The 26759-nt window shown below is 43.1% G+C and overlaps 1 protein-coding gene across 1 annotated transcript in view; it reads left to right on the top strand.

Moving 5' to 3' along the window:
- GALNT10 (polypeptide N-acetylgalactosaminyltransferase 10) overlaps positions 1 to 22630 on the top strand; it is a 90444-nt gene extending 67814 nt beyond the window's left edge. Inside the window, exons 6-12 of the mRNA XM_069772763.1 lie at positions 715 to 898; positions 1794 to 1911; positions 10462 to 10569; positions 12429 to 12650; positions 13397 to 13513; positions 15636 to 15785; positions 16523 to 22630. Coding sequence (XP_069628864.1) covers positions 715 to 898; positions 1794 to 1911; positions 10462 to 10569; positions 12429 to 12650; positions 13397 to 13513; positions 15636 to 15785; positions 16523 to 16690 — 1067 coding nt within the window. The 3' untranslated portion in view covers positions 16691 to 22630. The remainder of the gene's footprint in view (positions 1 to 714; positions 899 to 1793; positions 1912 to 10461; positions 10570 to 12428; positions 12651 to 13396; positions 13514 to 15635; positions 15786 to 16522) is intronic.
- Positions 22631 to 26759: the final 4129 nt, after the last annotated feature.

Here is a 26759-nt window from a genome sequence, read left to right as displayed (position 1 = left end):
AAATGAGAACACGTAGAGTATGCTTTAATTTTAAAGCATAGAAAGGATTTCTGTTAAGCGTGCACTGGAAGCTGAAACATCGTTTGTCGCCTCTGTTCTGAAAGTTAACTTCCAACAAGAGACTGTCTCAGTAATAAAGTATTTAAGAAGTTCCAGATGTTTATGCAGGAATTAATCCTGTCTTGTATTATTTGGTTGAAAGAAAATGTTGAGGGGAGGAGGTACACTTGCATTTCTTAAGCCTGCTGAGAGTAGTTATGCCATTAGTCTGAATTGCTTCCTGCCAGATTCTGGCATAGTAATTAAAGCTAGGTGGTATGATGGGTTATTGCCCTGGCTTTGAGTCAGTGCAGAAAGGGTTCATATCCCGGTTGCTCGTTAAAATGAGGACTGTTCACTAAGTACAGGATTCTCTGTTTTTAGCCTGGTGGTTTAGGTATCTGTGGTAGTGTGGCTGTGTCTTTCTATTCTGCTTCTGGGTGATGGTCGCTGTGGCATGTCTGGTGTTTTTAATCTCAAGTTCTAGTTTGAATATCTCAATTATTGCAGAAAAACGTGATAAATTGATATAAATTGGAGCATCTGCCCAAAAGAGAATGAACAGGAAGCTATGTCGTTCTTGGACAACTTCATATTTTGATGCTCTTTTCTGTAATTTCATGGTCAAAGGAGCCGACTGGTGCAGGTTTTCTAACATGTTTCTCCAATCTTCAGATCGCATTGCCCGAAACCGCAAGACTATCGTTTGCCCTATGATTGATGTTATTGATCATGACCACTTTGGATATGAGACTCAGGCTGGAGACGCAATGCGAGGTGCATTTGACTGGGAGATGTATTACAAGAGGATCCCTATTCCTCCTGAGTTACAGAAACTTGATCCCAGTGATCCCTTTGAGTAAGTTACCAAAATGCAGTGCGCTAAGAGCTGGCTAACAAAATAAAACCCTGTTACAGGGTTGGCTTACACCTCAGTGTAGTAAAAGTCAGAAGCTGGTGTTAAGCTACTTGCTTTTTGGCAGCTGTTTGCTTTGTTGGTTTAAAAGAAATGCATTGTGTAGTAGCTGTGAATGCTCTCCTTTTCATTGCTATTTTTTGCCACCTTAATTCCCGCAGAAGTTAACATTTCATTTAAAACTGTAATGTGTAACATTTAATGTGGTCATTTATTACTGAGATCTTTCAAACATAACTTAGTATCCCTAATGCTCTGCCAAAAACAACAAACCAATGGCGGCTTATATGTCATTCCCAGGTGGGGGAAGAAGAAAACCTAGCAGAATAATTACAGCAATTTTGATGATTGCAGTGCATTGCAGAAGTAAATCTGAGATCAAGTTATGTTCTGCTCTTGCTGTGCTTGCCAACATTGAGACAGTTATGCTGTCCTTCATACTTCTGCAGTGTTTAAAAAAAACCCCAACAGAACACTTTTTGAGGTCAAGCTCAATGACTTGATCGTACTACTGAGATGGAGCACCACATGTGCAGCATATGGGTCCCTCTGGGAGAGGTTATGGCCTGTCATTTAATGGTGAACTCTTTTGCCTGTTTGGAGGAGAGGCATTGACTGGTTCTGAAGGGATCCTAGTCTGGTCCTCCTCATTTGCAAGTGGGAAATCAGTAGATAATGCAAAAACAACCATTTGATGCTCCGACAGGGTTGCAAAGGCACCGGGAACACTGGGTGATGGAAAGAATATTTGTTAAATCTTGCTTTGTTTTTTAAATGTTTAGCTAGAGATCTGTATCTTTGAATGTGTTTGTAATATGGAGTCTGGTTTTTCCTTAAGGTCTCCTGTAATGGCTGGAGGACTGTTTGCAGTCGATAGAAAGTGGTTCTGGGAGCTGGGAGGGTATGATGCAGGTCTGGAGATATGGGGAGGAGAGCAGTATGAAATATCCTTTAAGGTGAGCTACATTCTCTGGAAATTACTATTGTTTTGAAAAGTAAGAATTGTTCTGAGGTGCAGAATGAGAATGATCTGTCTTGTCCTTGCTTTTGCGTGTGACTGAAGGTGAAAGAGCTGGGAGCAGTAAGATAGTACACAGAAGAAACAGCGATGCTGTGAGCAGCCATTTGTGAGGGTCAGTTTTGGAGCGTGATTAGCTGGGGTGCCCCTGTTCTGTGGTCACAGCGTCAGATTGCATGCGCTGTTCCCAGCAAGGGTAAGTCAGCTTGTGTGGAGCTCTCTGAGTGTTAGGCTTCTCAGTACTCACCCTGGCAAGATGATGAAATATTCTCCTTCTTGAGGGAAGAAGAATTCAGGCAGCTCAGGGTTTGCCCAGTTGAGTACCTTAGTCCTGAGCTTGAGTTCCCAGAGATGAGTGTAACTTAACTGTCTATAGTCAATCCATCTGACTCCTGGCTGCAAGGAACTGAGACTATTAATTGCCCTGTAAGAAGTCCTCGACAGTTGGAATATGCTGGCAATGCTGGCAGTGACTTCAGATCATTATTTGCCTGGCATGGGGACAATTCTGTTACTGATTGACCAAGTTGTTCAGTTGAGGGCTTTAAAATAAGAGTTAGCCAGCTGACCAAAAATGGTACTAATAGTAACAAGTCACTGTGACCCACAAAGACCACTAGTACCTGTGTTATCTTGGAATATGACACTCTGAAATCCATTCTAGGAAACCCACTGGAATGTCCTAGACCACTGAAGACAGGTGGCTGGTCTTCTCTTCAGCGGCAAGAATCCTTTCCATAGCCTGGAGGGAATTAAGTAAAGATTTCTACGTTAAACAGTGGGCCACCATGTGGTTTCTCTTTCAGAGTTTGAATGTATAATCTTATAGGTGTCTGGATGCCACTGACGAAGCTAGTTAACATCAGCACGGGGCTAGAAGATGGCAGCAGTGCTAATGTAGTGCACAGTTTAGCTTCAGCAGCTAAAATTCCTCGTGTCTCCCCTGGCAAACAAGTCATGGCTGATCTCTTACAAAACAGATTTCTAAATCTCAAAGCCTCTATAAAATTCAAAGGCATATCAAACTATATTCAGCAGGCCGTATTACCGTACATACACACCATGTACTACTGTACAGCAAACAATGGAAGAAAATATGTTGTTTTCAAGACAATGTATTTTCTTCCATTATTTGCTTACAAAAAACCCTAAATAATAAAGTCACACTGGAGGTCCCTTGTCCTCTGTAATGGTAGCAGGAAGGAAGGGGCGGGGACACCCACTTCGGAGATGTCATTACAATTAGAGCCATTTATTCTTTGTGTTGCATGTAATGAAATTGTGTAACAATGTCATTCTCTGCTGGAGGGGCAGTGGCAGTATTCAGCCTCTTTTCCTTGGCCCTTTTTGAAAATGCTCGTTTCCAAGAGTGATGACAGTGGCTGGGCAAGCCCTTTGTCTCTAATGCCACAGCAGACAGTCATACTGCTTGATCTGCAGGAAATAAGACTACTTCATTCATCTGTTTGCTTATCCTCTCTGAAACACGCTGTGTTTTATTTCAGTCCAGAGATAGCAATTTATGGAGGGATAAATTTGCTTTAATTAATCTCTGCAAAGACCCCCTTTTTTCTTTCATCATGCAACAGAAAAATGAAGTTTTAACTGAAAGAGGCTCAGTGTATTTTCAGAAATTAAGATAAATTGATACATTCATCTGTGGCTGATAGATTTAATAATTCTGCTGGAATTGCAAGAAAAGAAGGTTTGTTCATAGAATTTATGAAGCTATGACATTTCCTGGCGAGCTTAGAGCTACGTTTTTACCTTTAGAAGCAGACTGAGATTTTGTAGTTAAAGGGGCACTACCAAATAATTTAAAGCCCTGTGTTTAGATGTGTGGTACCTGCTTTCACATTACTTATTATCTAATGGGAATTCAGATTCTAAGTGTGCCAAACTTACAGCCCGACTTTGACAAAGAATCCGTTCCTGTGCCTGGGAGTTGTGGGTGCAGGTACTCTTTTGTACTGCTGATCTTTGATCCATTGCATCAGATCTGGCCTTCTCGAGCCGCACCAGGAGTAGTTTTTTTGTTTGCTTGTTGGGTTTTTTTTTTCCTTAAGCATAATTTTTTTGGCCATGTATGGACTGTGCTTTACATTTTTTTGCCTTTATTTTAAAATCCAGGCCTCTGTTGCTGAGAGACTAGCAATAAACAAGTTTATTTAGGAGCTTCTTGCCTTTCTGTTTTGAGCTCATATATTTCTGTCATCAGCTGGCTCTACTTCCTTCTGAGAAGAAACTTCCAGGTTGAAGGCAAGCCAACAGAGAAACCATCAGTGTTTAGCACCTCAGAAGACATTTAGCCAGAGGATGGATCAACCTCTATTAATAGAAGCTTTGCTCCTTGTATGAAATGTGTACACCAAACATCACTAGAAAACATAGCATATTGGAGGGAAAAAAAAACTTTAGGTGAACTTTAAATTAGAAACAAACTTTCTAACACTAACTGCTGATTTCTAGTTTTCTGGGTCTTCTCAGTCCCTTAAAACACAAATTTCTAGATTAGAAATGAAAGAGTTGAATTATCTGTTCCATATTCAAGCAGAAAACACGTGATTCTTCCCTCCCTTGACCTGTGTATATCCAGAATAGCTCAGTGCTGATAATCCAGTACTTCTACAAGTCAGGGGTCATCTTCTTTCAAGTCATCATCAGATGCAACAGGAAGATTGCAGTCTTGAATTTTAGTTGCAGGCATTACACTCGTTCAAATGAGCCTCATTTTTTCATGAACCGTGCTTGCAGAATGCTCCAGGTGAACTGCTCTGCAGATCTGTGTGGTGTAAGACCCATTCTCCTCCATCTCAGTGGATTACCAGATGCTGACCTTTGAGTACATTCTTGTATTTTGAAGAAAGGGTGAACAAGCATGCACAGCTATTTCTGTGTGGCACTTGTTAGCTTTCCTTTCTGCTGCCCCTAACTCCGTAGTTATTACAGCTTTGGTTTCTTTTTTTTTTGGGGGGGGGGGGGCGGGGGGGGGGAGTCACTTCCATACTTCTCTCTTACAGTTTTCCCTGGTCTTTTGTGTCTTTCTGCAATGATGTGAACAAAACTGAATACTTTACCCAAAGTGACAATGTGTCTTTCCTCTTCTAAACACAACTTAATAGCTCTGATTTTCTGAATGCTCCTGCATACTCAACAAATACCTAAATTCTGCTGCCTAGGTAACCACTTCGTTTTCTTTGAGATTAATGTATCTAATTCGGATGGTATATATGAAGCATTGAAACTGTTCCTTTCTGCAAATGCTACTTTGTACAGCACTTATCTATGCTCACTTTTATTTGCAATCATGTTGCCTCTTTTCCAATATTTTTGTGGCTTCTGTTCTGTTCAGCTTACATAACCTTCACTAAACTGCTTCACGCCTTTCTTCCATAAATATATAGTCTCTGATTTTTTGGGTATGGGGAAACAGAAGAGGAAAAACACGATGTCTCTGACTTGTATAGGCATAAATATAGAGGTACTTGGTACCTCAGATCTTTAGTGGTGCGGTTCTCAATCCTTTGATTGTACATTGTACTTCAAGAACAAAGAAGGAGAATCCCATATGTCCCTCACTAGGTGATAGATCAGTTCAGTTTTAGAAATGTTTGTCTTGTAATTTAGAGATTGCAAAGCCTTCATAAAATTCAAAGGGCTTGGTGCAAACAAGCCATATCGACAGTTTCCCTGAAAAGAACAATTAAGGGGGAGGCAAAAGAGATGGGTAATACTCATGGTCTTCACTCGTTGCTTCAGCAATTGGAAACATCCACTGTACTTATTCTGGTGATCATACATCACTGCATTTTTCCAGATCCTTTTCCCAAAGCATGAACATGGATTGCCTCTCCATGGCATAAAACACGTTGCATGCTTTCCAACAAATCCAAGTGCTCCGTAGCTTCTGTTTGCATATCTAATGCATGCATCTCCTTTGCCCCATGTCAGCAGCACATTTCTGATTCACATTTTGCCACTGGCCTCCTGGCAGGTGCGTAGTTAGGGTGCAGCTGCCAAGGGATCACTTCTGACAGCATTTCTAGTTGTATCGCTGAAATTAGTGCTGATTGTGATCCTCCACTGCTTATTCCAGGCACATAGTCACACCACTTTCCAGCAGCTCACGTTTGCCCACACTGAAACAGGCCGGGCATTCTGCTGCTTTTTTTTGTGGGGGATTTTTTTTTAAGCCAGCACATGCTGCTTAATTCTAAGGCGCTCAGCTGCAGTACAGGGTGGCTTCTTTCTCCCTTCCTATCTGGTGATGCAGAGATCAGTTTCAGACCATTGACTTGAATTTTTGGCCTCTGTTCATCCTATGTGCTTGGTTCAGGTTCCAGAGTAGCCTCCCACCAAGCAGCAGTAGGAAAGTGGAGCCCACCACTCTCTGAAATGTGATTATTCGAAAGTGCTGTCATTACTCTAAAAATGCTCCAGACGGTAAGGAGGGGCCATGCTGGTGTATGTTGTGTGAGAGAAGGCGTTGTGCAAACACATAGATCCCAGTGCCTTTTGAGCTACCTTAATCTTTTATAGAGCAGTAAGTCCCAGCTGCAAGAGCAGCTGATGCTTACAATACAGAGGATTACAATTGCCCTTGCTTTCATTGTCTCACCTACCTTGTTATGCAGAGAACCCCCTTGACTTATCTACTCTGTTCTTTTCTTCCCACCTTTCAGTGTGTGCTCAGACAACCAGCCAGCTTCTCTCCATTAGTCCATCGCGTGGTCTTTATTTCTGTTGTGGCTTGCAGAAGCAGCTTTCTTTTCAAGGCTTGACTCTCTCCTTTGTGTTTTTTCCCCTCTCTTGGGAAGCATCAGCTCATCGTGGTGCAGTCTCTGGAAACTATAAACCTTGTATACCCAGATAATTTGTGTTCACACACCAACTGCAGTATTGTATGGTGTGTTTGAGAGGAGAGGTTCAGCTATCTTACGTGACATTGTTTTCTGAAATAGCAGAAGGGGAATCGTATCAGCATAACATTCCCATGTAGAGAATAGGTGGCATATTATCTTGTGCTTTCATAGCACACTAGCTGAGTCAAAGGCTCTTGAGTTGCTTTATGAATATGGAGTTACAGCTCTCCAGGCCACTACGAGATGGGAGTAATATCATAAATGTTGTTATTTTACTTCCCTTGTATATGGTTTTATTATTAGGATGAGATTGTGGCCTTAGAAGAATCTGTTGCAGTATGCCCATTGACCTCAGTGTAGCCAGATTTTTCTCTTAATTCTAGCAGATCTGTCAGCTGCTAGATTCCTAGCTCAAAGTCTAGATTGGTAAAATTGTGCCTGAGGAGGAAGAGAAATTTCCTGTTCCCTTCTAATGAGATCTGATTAGATCATTGTATAAAGCACTACCTTCCTGACCAGCCTTAATTCTTGTTCTTATGGCATTCTAGTAAATGGCTGATTGAAGTTGAGTGCATCAAGTTCAGGCTCCAATGTTTACTGTCGTGTCAGCCAGGGAGATGAGGCACCATCTCACCCTTCTGTAAAACATCAAGAAGAAGAAACTGGCTCCCCTGGCCTAAGAACACAGTGAGTGACAGTCACTGTTACCGTGATGGCACAAGGGGCTGCCCCACAGAACAGCGGTGTTTCAGCTGTTTGACAGTGCTGTATTTTTAGCAGTGGTGTGTCATGCCTGTGAACTGTACCCTTGTTTAAAAACAACCAAATATCGCTAACCAAGTGGAAGCCTTCCCTCAGCTATTTTGGGTTTGCTTCACTTGCAGTTATTCCTTGACAGACCCTTGAATGTGATTCCCCTGACCTTTAACTCTAGCTTTCTAATGCTTTTGTTAGCTGTGTTTTACCAATGCATGTCACGCTCTTTCCCTCTCCCCCGTCTTCCAGTTTTATAGATAAGGACTGGTAATTGTCTTTATGGAGGTTGTAATGAGTTCTGTCACCACACAAAGAAGCTCACTAATAAAATAAATCAAAGCAGCAATGAATGAGTGGAAAGCATGCTTTTAAAATTAGATTTGTACTGCAAGTGCAATACTGTCACTTGCAGCATAAGACAATGTTAAAAAGGCACTGAGTTAGCAGAGTACCTTGAAAGGGTCACTGAGCTTTGCTAGCAGGAATTAGGAAGCTTTCCATTGCTTCCAGGCAGCACTGGTAACTGCAGCATCATTTGGGAGTAAATATTTTAAAGCATGATTAGCAAAAGAGCACGTAAAACTGATCTTAGATTTTACTTGTTCCATAACTTAGTTAAGTAGCTTTTCTTATCGTATCGTTACATGTGTTTATGTAATGTTGTCTTCTGTGCCTGGAGTCTTGTACCAGCTTGGAGCTCTTGGCCCCACATATTATCAGTTCTGTCTACCTTACTATACCCCCTGCCTCTCCGATGTACCAGTCAGTAGATAAATGCTATCTGTATCACTGCTTCACAAGATCTTAAAAGGACAGTGCTCCCCTCTCTAGCTGCATATTTACTGCAGGGGTCTGTTTCTCCCGTTCCTTGGGGAAGTCATGTTTTTAGAGGAGATGTGTATTCACGGTGGCCTGACTGAAAGCCTTTCCTTAGAGACCAGGGGCAGGTGAGGCATCCTGTGGGCAGGCAGCAAGGATAACAAGCTGGTGTTTTCATTCAGGCTTGTGTTACACTAAAATGCAGCTGCTTGTGAACCAACAGGGCTTTCGTGATGCAGGGTGCAGTGCACAAGGTAAGAATACGGGTTGTTGAGGAGTCTGTGTCTGTGCAACTGAGCCCTAGGCTTCTTCAGCGGTTCCTGCAGTTCTTTATAGTTCCCAGATCTGTTGCAGCTCTTACAGCCTTGCACAAGCTGTTTCTGTCATAGAAACACAAAACATCCCCAAATTCTTGTTTTCTCAATCTACCTGTTAATTTCCTAGTAGAGAAATCACACTGTGGTCCTCTGCAGCAAAAAGCACAGCAGCTACAGAATAAGAAGCATTTCTAATTTCACTAGAAACTTCACAGAAGCTGAGCACTAGTTTCTTTTTTCATCTTCATCTCTCCTGTACCAGACTCTCAAGACACAGCAGGCACAAAAGGAATGAAATTCTGTAGAAAGTTGACAAACACTCCTTCTTGTGTCTCTCACCATAACGACATGTAATTAAGTACCTTGAACTTTAGAAGTTGCCTGTGAAAAATATTCCTCTAACTGAGAGCAACCAACCTCCATTAAGTTATACGCAGTCAGCAAATGACTGTAATTATTAGGGCCAGTAGACAGAGCTGAAAGTCCAGAGGACTTTAGTGTCAGAGCTAATAATTATGCAGCAGCCTTGGCCAAATATTTCTCTTCCGAGCTAAGTATTTAATATTGTCACTGTAGAATATTAATGGAACTGCCTGCTATGTGTGAAGCTGTTGACTAAGCTCATTGTACAGTGAACTGCGGTGGCTCAAATTAGCCACAGTGAATGGAGGGATCAAGAACACCGCATCAGCCTGCAGCACCAGCAGACCTTCTTAAATACTGCTGCCTGCAGGGCATTAACATAAGATCTGGGGGCAAAATGAAGGGCAAGACAGTGTCGTGCTTCAAGAATTCAGAAAGTCATTTGTTTTGCATACTGAAGGATACTTTTTCTTTAAGTATTGATTAGATATCTCTGGGAAGCACGTATGAATATATTTCTTAAACCTAATGAAGTAGATTGGCTGATTCAGAAAACATCTCCTTTGGTTTCACTTGGACAAAATGATTACATCCGTGCTATAAATAAGGAATAAAAGTAAGTTGTTGCAGAGTGTTGGCATAGAGTGAAATCTTCCCAGATGTGGAAAGAAACTTCTGGGCCTAATCTAGACATTAACCAAGCATCAAGGTAGTCATCTTCAACTAGCAGTGTGTTCCAGTGACTTTCTGAGGGCTTTTTTAAAGCTAATTATGTTTTCACCAGGCAGGGATTTCTACTTAATTGTAAGGCTGCAAAAGCAATGAGTGCATGTCAGCAATGAAACCATATGAGAGCAGTGATAACCACAGGAAAAAGTAGCAGTTTCTTCTGGTTTCTGGCACTTGAACAGGCTCATGAATTCCCTGGAGTGTTTTGTGTAACACATGACCTGTACTATAGAGACAGCCTCCCTTTTACAGCAGTGTAAACCCAGGTCTTATATACAGCAGTCCGGTTTAACTATTGTGGTTACTATTGCTGTAATAACTTGTATCAATTTCAAGTGTGCTGTGTGCTGTTCTCTGGGTGCTTGGATTTTTTTTCTGTTCTTTTCTCTAAAGAATGCAAAATTGAACTGTTTAGCCATTGGGCTTGATAGCACTTGTGCTAAATCAAGGCTTGCTGCATGGCTCTAAGCGGTAGTTATAGGATTTGAGACTAAGGCAAGGAGGGGAGGATATTTGGGAGAGAGTGAACTATAAAGTAAAAAATCTGGGTTAAGCTTTTTCATTACTTGAAAGTCTTTTTTTTGTTGTCTTCATTTTTCTCCATATAACCAAGAGTCAATCTGTATCTCTGCTGTTCCACAGGTATGGATGTGTGGGGGGCGCATGGAGGACATCCCTTGCTCTAGAGTTGGTCATATCTACAGAAAGTATGTTCCGTACAAGGTTCCAACAGGAGTCAGCCTGGCAAGAGTAAGTGGCAATGGCATTCCCCGTGATGGATGTCTGACTGCAATGTGACCACACTGTTGCCCACAATAGGAGGCAAACGTAGGCTTTGTAGTCCATAAATTGTACTCGTACAGTGGTCAAATTGGGCAGTTTTGCAGTGGTGGATGCGTAGCACAAGGGAAGAGAGCCTAGGGGAGCTGCAGACTCAGGTGCAGACAGCTGCCATGCTCCAGACATCAGCCATTGCTAGGTGTTGGAAAGGGACTTTGCGATCAGGCACTGGCTATGGAATCACCAATAAAAACAAGATATGGCTTTATTTGTGTAGTACTTCAGTCGTTTTATAGCTGTGCTTTCCAAAATCAGCACGCTTCGGTGTGGTGATTTTGTTTTGGTGATTGAAAGACCTCTCAACTTCAAGCATCACAGACCACCGAATGAGCAAGCTGTAGTTTTCCACAATGGAACGTTCTGTGCCATCTTATTTCTTAATCTAGTGTAGCCCAAAGAGGGAAGAGCTTTTGCCTATCATGCACTACGCTTCTCGAGTTAATTTCCAAATTGAGAAGGGATTGCATTGCCCTCTGGTGGGAGAAAAAAAATAGGAGCAGGAAGGCTGCAAAACTAAAAAATGCAAAAAGTTACCCTGCTGTTCTGCAGTCTTATGGCTTGCACAGTGTTAAAGTGTTTCCCAGTTTAATAGCATCGCCCTAGTTATAGATTTGGATTTATTACTCAGCCCAGCAATGACCTGTCAGAGCGATAGAGTGCTCTCCTGTCTGTGCCATCTCTTCAAGAAGGAGCTATATTTCTTTTGATTCAGTATTTTGCTCTTGCATACTCCCACAGTGCTGGAAGGAGATGGCAGACAGGTGTAGGGAAGGCTGTTTCTTGGCATCTAAGATCATACAGTCACCTTGAGGTGAACACGTGCTCTTGTTGCGCGTAGGCTACATTTAGGGCAAGGTCAGCACGCTGATCATTCTTAACGTCTGAATTCTTTTGGTAGTAAATGACCACTGCTGGACTGACCACCTTCATGCATGGTGGGCCGTGCTGTTGGGTTGCTGAAGTCATGACTGCATATGGCATGTTACTGTGTGGCACCAAGAATGTACCTGAAGTTGCCAGAGAACAGTCCAAGGTCCAATGGTCTCTTGAATGTGTTGTGAGAAGAAGTAGGGCGGGTATCTCGAGAGGGTGGTGTTCACTGCTGTTTTGGAATTACACAGTAGATTAAGCTTTACAGCGATATGTGAAATATACTGCTGCCAGCAAGTAAACCCTTTGCTTCTATTCTGAAGGGTCATCACCTTGAAAGTTCCATATTCCTGTCGTATTTCAGAGTTTCTCTTAAACAGCTTTTTACCCAAGAAAACAGAAAAAGAGTGGAAAGAAAGAATATTGTGAACTGAAGCTTTCCAGAAGGGAGTACTGCAAATCCCATTCCTAGATGGATATAAAAGATGCAATAAGAAGGATTTAAGAAAGCAGCTTTTTGTCAGGGACCTTTGAATGTCCAGTGGTATTTACCACCATCATTTTCTGACTAGCGTCTTTACAGGAAAAAAAGGAAAAGAAAAAAAACCTAACTTTTGATTAATGTTGTTTTTCTTAGCCACAAGGAACGAGATATAATGGCCAAGTGCCAGGATTCTGTTTTGACCTCAGCTGAAAATATCTTTCTAAAAGTCCCTTGGAACTAGAAAATGATAAAAATAATCTTCGTCCTGAAGGTGGAGAGAAAGAGTGGATGTGAATGAAAATCCTTTCTGAGCAAAAACACAAGAGCTGTTCTGAATGCTAATGTCAGTAGTTTGTGCAGAGTGTTCTCAGGTGTTTTTCCCTCTCATTTTCACACATGGCTGTTACCCACACAGAACTTGAAGCGGGTGGCTGAGGTGTGGATGGATGAATATGCAGAGTACATATACCAGCGTAGACCAGAGTACCGGCATCTTTCTGCAGGGGATGTCGCAGCTCAGAAGGAACTTCGCAACAACCTCAACTGCAAAAGCTTCAAGTGGTTCATGAATGAGGTTGCGTGGGACTTGCCAAAGTTTTACCCACCAGTGGAACCTCCAGCAGCTGCCTGGGGAGAGGCAAGTTTGTACTCTGGAACCTGCAGTGGGCAAACAGGCTGTGGTTTGTTTTTTTTTAAAGTTGTCTTACCCACGTGCTCCAGTACCAGTTTGCTGTGAGTAAGGTAGCAAGCGAGTGTTTAAGGATCCTGCTTAATATATTTCAAAGACCAGAACTTCTCTACCATTATATTGGCCTGATCAAAGAAGTCAGTTAGGCAGCCATTTCTACTAATGCACAGCTACAAAGAGAATAGAGACTTGGCTTGTTCTACATGTTGCGTATTTAGTCAAAGGCAGAACATGCCAACAGGGAGGACTAGGGAGAGACAGCAGCTGAGCAATAGTAGAAATTTTGTATTTCCAAAAGGCTACACAACTGTGTTGAGCTACTCTGTTCCTTAGCTTTCTCATCTGAAAGCCAGGAAAACCATCCCTGTTTTTGAAAGTCAGCTGTGTTCTGGGAAAAGAATCAACCTAGGAGTGAAGTCATGGATTGTTACACACAACAACATAGTGGGCTCTGCAGTCCTGTAGCTATTGGGTTTTGCTGTGTCCTGGATGTTATTGTACAGCTGGCAATGGGTCCCATTTTGAGTTCCTGTGCTTTCTTCTAGCTGTTATCTGCCAGCTCAGATACATAGTTAAGTGAGGAATCTTAAAACTGCTGTCTTCATGCAAATACTGCCACTATTTGAGGCAATTTAAGCCTTCTTTCCTGTCACTTGATAAGAGTAGGAGATTCAGTGACTAATTTACTATTTCAGATACGCAATGTAGGAACTGGACTGTGTGTGGATACTAAGCATGGAGCCCTGGGATCCCCACTGAGGCTGGAAAACTGTGTGAAGGACAGAGGAGAGGCAGCGTGGAACAACGTGCAGGTAACAGACCCTCTGATAAATCATCAGCCCCTAAATAAATTTGGGGAGGGAGAAGTTGTAAAAACAAATGTTTGAGAAGGAAGGCCATTGCAGAACTCTGTCAGGTAAACAGAAGGAGCTGTGCACCCCAAGGCTCAAGTGCTGATTATACATGATGGGCTTGTAGCAGGATGTGGCTTGTGCTTGTGGCAGGGTCTGGAGCCTAGTAGACTTTGTGCAGAGCTTTTACCTCTGCTTTGAAGTTCTCAGAGTGAACAAAAGAAAGCACAAGAAAACAATATGCCAAAATAATAAACCAGTAACAAGGCAGCTGTGATATGTAACAAAGTGAATATTAACTTCAAAGGTTGTACTGAAAGAAGTGATAGAGGAGCATCATGCATATTAATGAACCTGCAGGAGCATTCAATAACCGCTTACTATCATCCTTCTGACAGGAGGCAAATGCATTATAAACACCCAACCATTGCTGGAGAGAGATGAAACTGGCCAGGCTATAGATTCACCCTCTCAACATATAAGGTGCCAGAAATGACAGCTTTATTGTCACAGAAGGGAGGGAAATATTAGTTTGTCTAAACTGTAGCAGCTGAGCTGAGAAAAGATCAAGAAAACAATGCCTCTATTACAGAGCCATGCATAACTCTTCGGGGGAATGGCTTCAGTAGTAGGAGACAGGGTTGTTGCATATCAATTTTGATGCATGAAAACTAGAAACAAAACCAATTTACTCAGGCACAGTCCAAAACTAAGCTTCTGTTGTGTCAGGAGGATCCTGAACAATTAGTGTTGGCTTATGTTTAGGAGGATAATGTGTTTTGAACTTCTGTGTAGTATTGAGCCTAAATGATTGTTCTAATTTCTCTCCCAAGAGAGGTTTAAAAGAGAGACAGAAACAAAGTAGGTTTTTTGTGCAAAAGTTTTTGGCCACGCTGCTTCAAATAGTAGCACCCTGCTCATTACTCATCTTTCTTACTGCGCCATGAGATCTCTCTGAAGGGAGGACCAGTCTTCCACCTGGCTCCAAAAGGAGCCCCCAGAACAGCCCTTCCCCCTGGGGGCTGAGAGGTGTGCTGGCTGGTAGCCCTGCAGAACCACGTTGCCTAGTGGTGGTCACAGAGGAACACTTGCACCCTTGCCAGAGATGCTGTCCTTGTCAAGCTTTTGCTTTCTGATTTGACACCAGTGCCTGCCTTTTAGACAAGTTTATCTTTTGTGGGATTCAGTCCTACAATGCTAAAACACGTCATAAGTCAAGCCATGATCATCAGATTGAAGATGCAGCTTGACCACGCTACTGTCTCAAGCCGTGGCCAAAAGCAAATGCCAAGGGGGCAGGGCAAGGAGCAGAGATGTATGTGGTGTTACTTCCACTGACTCTTTGCCCATGGTCCAACCCTGTGGCTCAGGGATTTCCAGGCTACATGTGCTGGCAGCCAGCAGCTTTTGTCAGGGCCACAGCATTGCCAGGCATAGGTTGAGCCTGGTTACTAGAGCTAAACCCCTTTCTCCTCTGTAGTATCCCTCCTTTAGTTTCACCCGAAAGAGCTGAGAGATCATTGCAGGGTCAGTAGAAGAGAGCGCCAGGAAGCATTGCCCTAGTGTTTGCCCTTCCAACACTCCTGTGGAGTGGGGTGGGGAGCTGTGGGCTCCTGCCCTCTTGTCCCAGGAGGCGTGGGACAGACTCTTCTCAAGGTGACTGCAGACTGCCTGTGCAGGCTCGGGTGTTTACTGCTAACGTTAACTCAGAGCTCCTGTAGCTCTCTGCCTTTTTTGCTAGCTGTGAAGTGCTGTAATTGGTCAGCTGCTCACTTAATCCATGATGTATGCCTGCATTGCAGAGACATTCAAGGCTGCTATTAGTACCCAAGCTAACTAGCATGGCTGTTTGCAGCAGCACAGTCTCATTTAGCATAATGTGTGGTAGTCGGCGGGGTAGCTGTTACAGACTCCCCTATTTAGCAGTCCCTGTCCCCAGAGGTGGAAGTACTTTTACTTTAGAAGATATTGTCCTTTCCCTGAAGCCATCCCCACCCTGTGGGCAAAGAAGGGAATGTTGTTCTTCTGGTGAAAGCACCATGCCCAGTACCAGCCATCCTGAGGGTCTTGTTTGTCCTGGCAGGTATTCACATTCAGCTGGAGAGAAGACATCCGTCCCGGGGATCCTCAGCATACCAAGAAGTTTTGTTTTGATGCCATTTCCCACATCAGCCCTGTGACCCTCTATGACTGTCATGGAATGAAGGGGAACCAGCTCTGGAGATACCGACAAGTGAGTGTGTGTCAAATTGCCTGTAGGCACTTAAGTTTCCTTAAAATGTCACCACTCATGTTTTATTCCTTCTCTTCATGTAGCTATCATAAGAGAATCTGCAGACAATCTGTTGTCATTGTGTCTTAATTACCGTTGATTAGAAAGAGGTGACTCCCTCGTTCCACTGGTTAGAAGTGGTGAGGACTGCTTCTACAGGGCTTGCTAAGCAGAAGGACACTCTCCTTGCAGTCTTTCCACAGCTGGCAGTGAGGTGATGCAACACCCTTGCAAAACCTGTTTGCAAAGAGGTGTGCTGTGTTTATTGGTTTGTTCTGAATACTAGAAGATCATGCCAAAAGTAGATAAGGATTTATTCATCCTTCTACTAAGCAATGCTTTTATGGGCAAATTTTTGTGAGTAACTTCTTGACTAAATGTCCCATCCTAGTCCTTGCAATCTGCATGCACTGTTCTGTGGAGTGACTGCAGCAGGATGTGAGCCTGTAGGCTGGAGAACCTGGCTTCAGGCATGGCTTTAGAGCTTCCCAGTGCAGATGTGAGGATTGGGCTGGATACCATTGCAAGGGGTGGGAGTGGACCCTGACACTTGCCAACCAGTTAAGTGTGGAACAACTTCTTCAGATGCATCCAAGTGGCAGAATAGCTTGCCTTGGTTTTTAAGTCTTCTTTCTGCTGGTTTCAAAACAGCTTTGCTTCTCTGCTTAGCAACCTCACGTCAAATTTCTCTTCTCCAGGACAAGACCCTCTACCATCCAGTAAGTGGCAGCTGTATGGACTGCAGTGAGAGTGACCGAAAGATCTTTATGAATAGCTGCAATCCTTCATCTCCAACACAGCAGTGGATATTTGAACACACAAACTCAACCGTCTTGGAAAAATTTAACAGAAATCTTGATCTTTAAAAGACTGAGAAAATATATATATATATTTTACAATTATAGTTTTTACTGGGGAGGGTTGCAAAAAATTTTTTTAAGAATACTTTTTTTTAAACAGTTAATGAAGGTAAAAGGGAGAATCTCAGGAGAAGGTTAACTAGCAGGCCAATCTTTATTGCAAAGATGCTGCATCCTTCTCTTCTGTGGATGGTGGAATTTTAAAGGCTTTGCCAGAGCCACTTCTTTGCTGAGACTGAACGGAAACTCTGTTTTTAGAGGAGTCTGAATGTGATTCAAACTGCTTTTTTTTTTTTTTTTTGCTTTGTTTTGTTTTATTTCCCAGCTGGGTCTGGTGTTAAATGATTTTGTTATCCAGGACCCTCTAGGACTTTTTGTAGTGGCTATACTACCCGCTGAAGCATTCCCACATAGGTGCTTTATCTTCCAAAGTCCATATAAGTAAAATCTTGAACACAAGATTTAATCCTGTGATCAAAAAAAAAAAAAGAAAGAAAAAAGGCCATCAAAATGTAAAATGAAATGAATTTTTTTTTCCCCTAAACCAAAATATATTTCAAACAGGTTGAGTATTATTACTTTCCAAATCATAGCTCTGATAAAGGAATGAGCTCTAGTGGAGGTGCAGCCAAGTGTTAGGAATATTGCCGTAGTTATTAGCGATGAGGAATCTGGTTTCTGGTCCATTCACTTTGCAGTCAGTTTGTCACTCACTGTTGAATCTTCAAGGTGAAAGATTAACAGAGGGTTTTTAAGTAAGCACAGTTCTTACAGGTGAAGATTTTTGCTAAGAGTCTTTGGATATCAGGTTCGAAATTTGCCCCTTATTCAGAATCTTTTTAGCACAGACACCTCTAGGGTTTCTCAGAGTTAAATCTACTACATGAATGCAACTTCCATTTTTCCTTTAGAGGTTTGAAGGCTAACTTAATTCACAGTTGGTGCGAGCAGATTAATTCAGGATAATTAAGTCAGGGCTGAGATTAGCCATTGGTCTTTATCCATTTGTTCATCAGTCTGTAGTTTGTTGCAGTCATGAGTCCTGTGGTCAGTAGTGTTCTAGGCTTGTGGGAATGTGCTGTTAATCTCTCCTGTTTTCCCAACACGCACAGCACTGTAAAGTTTACTGTGACTGGAAATCTGTTTGCTTAAGCAGAGATGTGGGGTTGATGGGCCCATTTCACTGGTACCCTGTCCCTTGTGTAGTCAGTTAGCAGTCCGCAAGGTATTACCCTTCTGGTTTGGCTGCAGGATCTGCCAGACAGTGAACCAGAACTGTCTCATCCCAGGAGCTGGAAAAAAGTACTGACACTGAAGGATGAATAGAGGACTATTGGTTTCAAGTCTGTCTGAAGCAAGTGTTTAAAAAAAAACCACCCTGGTTTAAAATGAAGTTGTTGCAAAAACAGATTTACTAGTTCAGCTGACTTAGTCTTATACTGAAGACAGCAGTGGCATTTTCTAGTAAAAGCTGTGAATGATGGTGCAATTAACTTTTTGCAAAGATGCTGTGTAAATCAATAAAACTAGCCCTTTGCTAGTAATTGCCCAGCTCCACAGTTTGTCCAGCTGCCCATGCAGGAATGTTGCAAGAATAGGTAGTGTGCAGCCGGCTCTGGGAGTGAAAGGCTGAAACACTCAGGGTAGGAGTGGGGCAACCCTCTGGGACTCTTGATAAGTACGATTAATGGACTTCCCCTCCTTGGAGGGGCAGGGAAGCTCTGCTCTGGGGTGTCTTTCTGTCATGTGAAGGCAAGGAGATTTTTGCCTAGTGTCAAGAAACAAGCAGGCTGGCTCCCTCTGCAGAGCTCCAGAAGTAAGAAACCTTTTCTGATGTTGCCAATTGCAGGATCATTGCCCGTGTTTCAGATGTCTTTGAGGCCATGTACTGCTGTGTCCATCAACTGGGACCAAACTAGGACACAACTATCTGTCTCTCAAGCTCTTAAGTCTGATGTATTGACTGTGAGGCTCAAAGTCATTGCCACCTCTCTTGTCCTCACAGCTGAGGCCATGCCTGACCTCTTCTGCCAACTTAACCTGGTACATGCAGTCACGAAGCAAGGGAAGCACGGGCACTGCATTACAGCTGGGACTGAGCTTGCCAAATGTGTTGGTGTCTAACATTTTTGGAGTGAAGAAAGAAAAAAAGCTCTAGGCTTTCCTTGTGACTGTTTTGCAGCAGTATTGCTATGGAAGTGAGCCCAGCATCAGACAGAGTTGGTATCTTATGTTCTCAGTAACTACAATATATCTGTCATTAGGATCCCTTTTCATTTCTCTGGGAGACAGAACCACCTTCCAGTGCTTTGTGTCTGACTGTTGCTTCCCTTAAGTTATTAATGCTGTCATTAGTCTAGTAGTGCTGACTGTGGATCACTAGATGGCCTGACTAGATGTCTTTATGAATGTTTTAATACCTGTGGAACAAGAAGCTGTTTGTCCATGAACAGTGCTAGTTTTTTAAAATTGGGACACAATCAGCAAATTATATAAATGGATGGTAGGTCATTCTGCTTGCAGCTTGCAACTTTGTGTGTCTTAGTTTTCTAATGAGAGGATTTGCTTCTGTTTCTAAAATGCATGGCTTGCTTTGTACTTGGGCTCACCTTGTGAAGAGAGCCCTAGCTGCTTGGCTGCTGGATGCTTGTTTCAGAGAGAACTGCAGTAATGAATGGGTCTTTTACCACTTAGTGATCTTAATGTGGAGAGAAAGGACAGCTCTTAGCAGTTTGCACCAAAAGATTAAGTAATTGTTGAGGCAATTCCTGTTTGACAACCGACCACCAGTACCTGGAAACTGGAGCTTTGGTGTGAGTGGTCCTACTGGATCATCCTTGTCAGGGTTGATCTGATCTGTTTTCTGAAGTTTTGGGATCTGAGTGTGATAAGTGCCTCACAAATTCTGTACACTTCTGACTGGCTCGCTGGGCTTTGAGCTATTAATTTATTTACATCAATTATACTTTTCAATACCCTAGAGGCTTTGCTGACTAATGAGGAGACTTAATATAGCCAACCATCCACTGATTGAGAAATAGAAGCTGTATTTCGTCATCTACATCTTTAATTGAGCCTTTGCTGGGCAATCTGGTTAATTATTCCAATTACTTTTGGTTATTTGTAAGCAAAATTGCTAAAGCGTGAATACATAAGCAAATCTTCACATCTGCATGCAAGTTAAGACTGGAGATTAAATACCAGTGATTATCTAATGCAAAATAAATGTTTTCATATTTTTTTCCCCAGAAGTATTCAAACACCCCTCTCTCCATGGCTGCATAAATTCTAATGCTTTTAAGTATCAGAATCCCAGACAACAGGGGGATCCCTGGATGTGTGTTATGTCACATAATAATACTTTGATTTGCTTTTGAAGCTGTTGTTGATTTATACTGGTGCTAATCTCTAAGGCCTACAAACAGAGTAATAGGTTTGGGGCTCTTAGGTGTGCAAGGTGTCTTTTTTTCATGCCTGGGAAATTAACTTTCTTTTCCACACCATAATAGAAGAACATGTGAGCCTTACTGAAAGGGGAATACAGCATCATTAAAATAAAGATGTGCCTTTTTAAATGTAAATGTACAGCAAATGCTTAAACTTGAACCATTTCCCAGTGCCTTGCTGGACAAGAGAGAAGAGGGGAAGGGGTTGGGAGATAAGGATGCAAGAGAAAGCTTGACTCGTGCAGTGTTTGTGTGTGTTTTTTAAAATGTCTGACTTTAAGTGCAAAATCTGTGTGAACGACAGTAATTCAGGAGCTCCTGGGTTTCCTCTGTTAAATTGATACCATTAATGACTCCGGGGGGGGGCGGGAGGGGGGTGTCACTCCTAATTGGAAGACTTGGAAAGGATGGCAGCTTCCTCTTGGTACACTGTAACAACTAAAGCAAGACCAGAGGATGTCTTGGTTAGTTGTTGGATGTTTCACCTCATGGTGAAGGCTCAGGCATTTCACCGGCATGCAAGGTCCTGCATTTTATTTTCTAAGTATCCAAATCAGAAATCACAAATGATCCCAAAGGCATATAAAATCTGTAGCAGAAGTGTCTTTCAGAAAGTCGATGCCTTCCATCACTGGGAAACTTTTAAAGGGTGTATTCAAATCTCTAATACAGAAGTAGCAAGAAAGCAATTTCTCAGCTTAACTTTCTTCCTGGTTTGTTTTACAGTACTCTGTGCACAGGGTTTTGCTTTCCTTTACTGGAGAGTTCCATTCAGCAGACTTTCCTCCTCCCTGCTGCACTGAGACATCAATGTACTGAAAGTCAAACAGGCACCACCAGCAACCAGCATTGCGAGAACACAGTGCTCTCGTAGCTACTGTAGGATCATTATAGTAGCTATGCTGGCTTACATCACTGAGGGGAGAGGAGAGAGATCTCCTAAAAGTCGTATTGGGCAATTGTGTAACTGCTGGGTAAAAAGCTTTCATTTTAAATTGTCTTTCAAGATATGGACAGACACTTGAATGGTTTTGACTGGAGAGAACAGACAGCCTCTAGCAGTCAGCCCATCATGCTTTCAGTCAAAAGAGCCCTGGTAAAGTTATGTCTGAAACAGTCTGGCTCTGCTAGCACAAGGGATTCAAGTGTCCCTTGCATCCCACATCCACTCCTAGCTGCTGTGGTTCATGTTCTTCCTCACCTACTGTATTGCTAACCACTTGCAATAAAGGAGCCTGGTGGTGCCTAAGTTGGTCCTTATCTGACAAGTGGCAATCTAGGTTTCCATTTTAACAATCATTTAGTATGAAAAGCTTCTTAAACAGTTAGTTAGCAAACTGTTGCCAAAATAGTGAGTAGCTTCAGGTTAATGTCAGACTCTGTGGGGGTAGGATTAAAAGGTCTTTCACAGGATACAGAGCAAAAGGGGAGCTGGACTGGGAGTCAGGAGCAGACTGGGTCCTGCTCCCAGTCTACCAGTGGCCTATTGATCTTAAGCAAGGAAAGTCTGTGTGCTGCAGTTTCCCAACCTGTGTAAGATTTAGCTTCAAGTGCTTTATTTGCTGACCTAATGAGTGTTGAGTCCATATTTTAAAACCAGCTGCAAGTCCTCACCTGGTTCAGTGGAGAGGAGAGATGCAAAGGGTGGAGAATGGGAAAGCTGAGATCTGAAATTTCCATCAGCATTTAACACACAGTTGTCAATTCATTTCATATTCCTCATTAACCAGTCAGATTGATTTATTCACATTATAAATTTAAAGTGGAACTGAAATAAACTTGCCTCCTGCTCTGATTGCTCCTCTGTAGTGTCACGTTTTAACTTGGAGATCTGTGTATGAAACTAGGCAATGGTAGATTAAGGAAATCCTAGTAAAAATCCCATGTCTGCTTTTTGACTCTGTTAGCTGAGTATGCTCCTTTATTCATTGCATTTGAACTTTCTTGATGCTTCTGTATGACCCAAAAGGCTTCAATGATTCCAGCAGATGTGAGGGATTTGGGAGTTTTATATAAAGCCACTGGATCTATGTGGTCTTAAAAGTACTAGTTCAACTCTAGGAAAAAAGTCCTAATCCCAATTAGTGAGCAAGCAAATGTGAACTTCAGCCACAAAACAAGATAAAAACTGATCAAGCTGATAGGCTGAAACATTAGCCCTTACAATAACAAATAGCTTTAGCCTCTAGGGTGGAGAAGGGAACTGGTTTCAAAATGCATTCTCCAGGATCTCAGTGATAAGGTCTAAGTTTGTCTATTCCTTGTACTGCATGCATTTTATCTGTAAAACTGGATGGTGCCTCTTGAATCAGTGTATATTTATTTTGTGCGTATTAGGACCAACAGCCTAATATCTGGGGGTGGTAAAGGACTTGTAGCACTTTAATGTAGTAGCTTTCATAAATTGGGAATCATTGATAGAATGCCTAGTGTTTTTAAAGTTGAATGGACTTCCTTTTATAATATATTTAAAATAAATTTTTAATGTGTTTTCTGAAAACTGTGTATGCAGAAATGACTGTCCCTGCCTGTTTTGCTCCAGTTATTGATTTCCTTTCTACTTCTGAGAATAAGCTTAGTTACCCTGATCTGGTGTTTCCTCAGCACAGCTTTCCATCCATGTCGCGCACTGCTCTCCTCCAGCCCCCTTGGGAAACATCCTTCTCACCTGCCCCTTGTATTGGGTATGAATTGCAGGGTTTACTGTGTTTAATGCAAGAGCAGCCAATAAGCTAACGCCTGAGCACTGTGTTGGGTGGACGTGGCAGGTTCAGGCAGCTGGGGGCTGCAGAGTTGCCTGCGGGCATCTCTGTGTCTGCCCCTCACAGCTGCTTCCAGTTAGCTCCGAAACCGATGGGAACAACGCACCATGCCCCAAAACTCCAGCCTGTCAGAGGACCCTGCAGCACCTCAGCTCAGACAAGTTTAAGGAAGAGAGGCAGCCACGAGGGGAGGAGACACGTGAGGAGAAATGTAAGGAGATGTGGACCAAGCCAGAGGAGATGTGGAGGGAGATGTGTTTGTGCAAGGAAGTGCTCCATGCCCAAGGGTGGAGTCCTGGAGGGACCATGGCCATGGTGGATGACTTGTGCCAAGGTAGGACACCCCTGAGGGACAGTGGCCATGGTCAATCCTTGTTGGTAGGACACACTGGGAAGCACAGAGGAGCAGAGAAAAACCAGCACGGGGGAGTGAAGACAACCAGTTACACACCTGACCCTGACCTCCTGCACCACCCGTCACCTCACTGAATGAATGCGGAGAAACTGCATGTGAACTGCAGTGAAGGGGAGGTGAGACTAGGAACAGTGGAGGATGGGTGTTTGAATGACATTTAGCCAAAGGAAAGGGGAGGAAAGGTGTTTACTGCAGTGTGTGTTTTCTTTTTTCTCAATGCCCAAATGAGAAGTGATGAGATGTTTGTGTTAACTGGCAACTAAGTAAGTAAAAATTCCCCAGGTTGATACCGTTGCAGATGAGGCAGTGTTGGAGCACCATCTACTGCAGTGACTGCCTCATGGTCGAGCTACGGCTGGCTCTCCATGGGGAGGAGCTTTTGAGCGTAGTTGGCTGCTACTCTGTGTAGGTGAGTACTTCAGAAGAGGGGCTGGGGTGGGACTCTCAGGTGCTCTTGTCCCCCTGACCAAACGCTGCAATGCTGTCATGCCTGGGTGGTGACCCTCTGCAGTCCTCCTCGGAGCACGGACCTTGCCGTCCTCTCAAGAACAGAGCCTTGCAGGTGAGGCCCTCTGAGAGCTGACACCCGGGGCAGTAGCCACCATGCCTGGGACACTTATGTCCCTGAGCCTGTCACCAGCCACATGTTCAACGCAAAAAAACTTTTCTCAAAGGCAGTTTGTGTGTTTACTGCTGAGATATGTGGCTGTGAGAATAACATGTTAACATCACCTAAGCCTATGCATGCGTCTTGTCTGAACTACCTTTTCCTGCAGTTTGGGGGAGCTCAGCATCGCACAAACTGTTGCCCAGCTTAGGGCAGGACGAAGCTGTCACTCTCCTTCCTCTGCATACCTGCCTCAAGAGCAACTGCTGGTAGATCCATCCTGCACCTTGGTTTTCAGGGGAGGGTTTTTAACAGCTCACTGCCCTTTCTGTGTTCTAATCTTTGTGCGGAGAGAGCAGTCTTTCAGCCCAGGACGAGGTAAGTTTGCAGGCATTGCTCATGCCCCTATCCCGTGTTCCCATTAGGACCCTCAGTGCTTTCTACTGTCACCACTTCATTTCTTCTGTGGCCTTCCCAACACTCCTTTTTACTTAACTCCATGGGGTGAAAAACAGTGAAATAAACGGAGGGGAGACAAACAATAGCATGTGTGAAAATCTGCATGTGGGAAAATTGGCATGTGTGAAGGAAAGGAAAGGCTCTTTCTTGGGGGACCAGCAGTTAACTGCAAGGCATGCTTCTAAGGGAAGACTGTGCCATGATTCTTGGCCACGGGAACATTTCCCAGGGAGAGTATGTGCCAAAAGCTGTGACAGTTTAAGCATTTTAGCAGGTTCAGTATGTGCCACCCTAGAAAAATGCTGAGGAGAGTGGGAGTCTGGGGGAAGGCACTAGGGCAGTGTTTCCATTGGCCCCCAAGGTACAGAAAATGGAAATGGTCTGATTTCTGACTGCAGGTATTAAAAAAAAAAAAAAAAAAAGGCTTCTTCCCAGGACACCTTTGACAGCACAGACCTTTTGGAGAGTAGCATTTCTGTCCCAAGAACCCTGAATGGCTCCATTAAAACAGTAAGTTCCAGATGACAGCTACATCGCGGACTTATCTTTAGAGGGTAGTGCTGCTCCAGCAAAGATTTAAAGGCCTGTGCAGGATCCCCTAATTTGATTAGAGGGCTGGCTTGGATAGGCAGGCTATTACAGCTTCAAAGGCACTAAAGCTGCCTGGGTGCTGATGGGTTTATGAAACATTGTTTCTCACTTCATTGCAGCTCCCACAAAGAATTATTAGATCAGGTTAGTGATAGATACCTAATAAAGAATGTCTCTATGAAGCAGTTTATTTTACAGCAAGCTAGTTCCGGGCTAGCAGACTGTGAAATCTTGAGGTTCCCATGAGGATAAATATGCTGAAATAAACTGCAATTATACGAACACCTCCATGCACTTTTTTTTGCAAGACTGAAAAAAGGTGTCATTGTGTTAGCCTGAGCTGGAGGTACTTAGCATTGAATTAGCAAACAGACAGTGACAAAAGCAGGTTGGGTTTTTTTCTTCGTTTTAGTAGGCATTGCAAAACGACTTAAAATCTTTCCATTTGCATGGGATGAGAGTTTGCAGCCAAAGATGAAATACAGTCTGATGGTAAGTACCAACCTGTTCTGGCACTGATGGTGCCGGTTTCTCCAGCCACTCCCAGGAGTCCAGGGAGGACCTGCAGAATCTCCTCCTCACAGGGACAGGAGCAAGTCCTGCCTGTTATGATTATGTTCCCTTCCATCTACTTGCTTGCTGCTATTATTGACTGTCCCTACAGTCTGTGTTTTCAGCTTCCCGAATGTCAGGATAGTCCTTCTGCAAGATTTCCTCAGCCTGCCATTTGATTTTTATTTGCAATGTTAAGATAAACCTAGAAAGCTTGCTATCGGGAGCTCTGAGATCCCTGTCTACCTTCTGGTGTTTTCCCTTTCCCCAAAACAAGGGAATATCTGTATGGTTTTTGCCAGGAGGGTATCACTTCAGGCAGGCATATCCCAGGCAATTAATTTGGCCAGGGGCTTTTATAAGCAGTGGCGTCTTCCTTTTTTAAATCTCTTTGCTCTTCGCTAACTGCTTGTTGGTCTGTGGGTAAAGTCATTTATTTGTTTCTGCCACCTTCCCATCGGCGTGGCCAGCTCCTAGGAGCGGTGTCCCCAGGAGAGTGCACTGTGGTTCTCTACTAGTCACACGAGCAGGAATTAGTAATTTCCTGAGGGCACCAGCAATAAAAGCTAACACAAGAGGCAGAAATGTTGAGGAAGATTAAGTCCCTGCCCTCCAGTTTTATTCTGAGACATGTTTGGTATTGCGAGGACTGCCTGGAAAATACGTATTTTAGCATTTCTCAGTCTTCTTGTGGGGAGCAGGCAGAACAGGCTGCAAGACGCCTGTCTGTTATTGTGGAGCAGGCTGATCTGATGACCAAGGGCTTTGAGGAGTCTCTTTCTTGCAAAGGTATTTTGCGTGTGTGATTCAGCACAGTTCATCCTGCGCTAAGGTACTTTGTTCCACGTGTGGGATTTCAGACTTTGAAGTAATTTTGGCCTATAGAACCTTTCTTCTGTTTGTGCAGAAGTCTTTTCTTCAGGAAGATGAAATCCTTTTCCATTTACAGCTGCTCACACACCTTTGACAATAGCATATGCTGCCTGGTATTAGAGAGGTCACAGCATTCCCAGAGGTAACATCTTTTCCCCACAGATCAGTAAGACTTTCTTTCTTCTCCCCCTGCTTTTTCCCCTTTTTTCCTTTTTTTTTTTTTCCTCTCTTTCCTGAAGATGAAAGGCAGGCAAAGCTTCAACTCAGATTGCTTTGGGAAACACTTTTCCAGGTCCACTCTTTCCACTATCCCTGCCTAGTGATTAGGAAAAAAAAAAAAAAATGAAGAAGATTTAGTATTTCAGCCAGG

This window comes from Haliaeetus albicilla, chromosome 27 (assembly GCF_947461875.1).
Source record: "Haliaeetus albicilla chromosome 27, bHalAlb1.1, whole genome shotgun sequence".
NCBI lineage: Eukaryota > Metazoa > Chordata > Aves > Accipitriformes > Accipitridae > Haliaeetus > Haliaeetus albicilla.
Note: the sequence above shows the minus strand (reverse complement) of the source record. Positions and strands in the feature narration are given on the sequence as shown.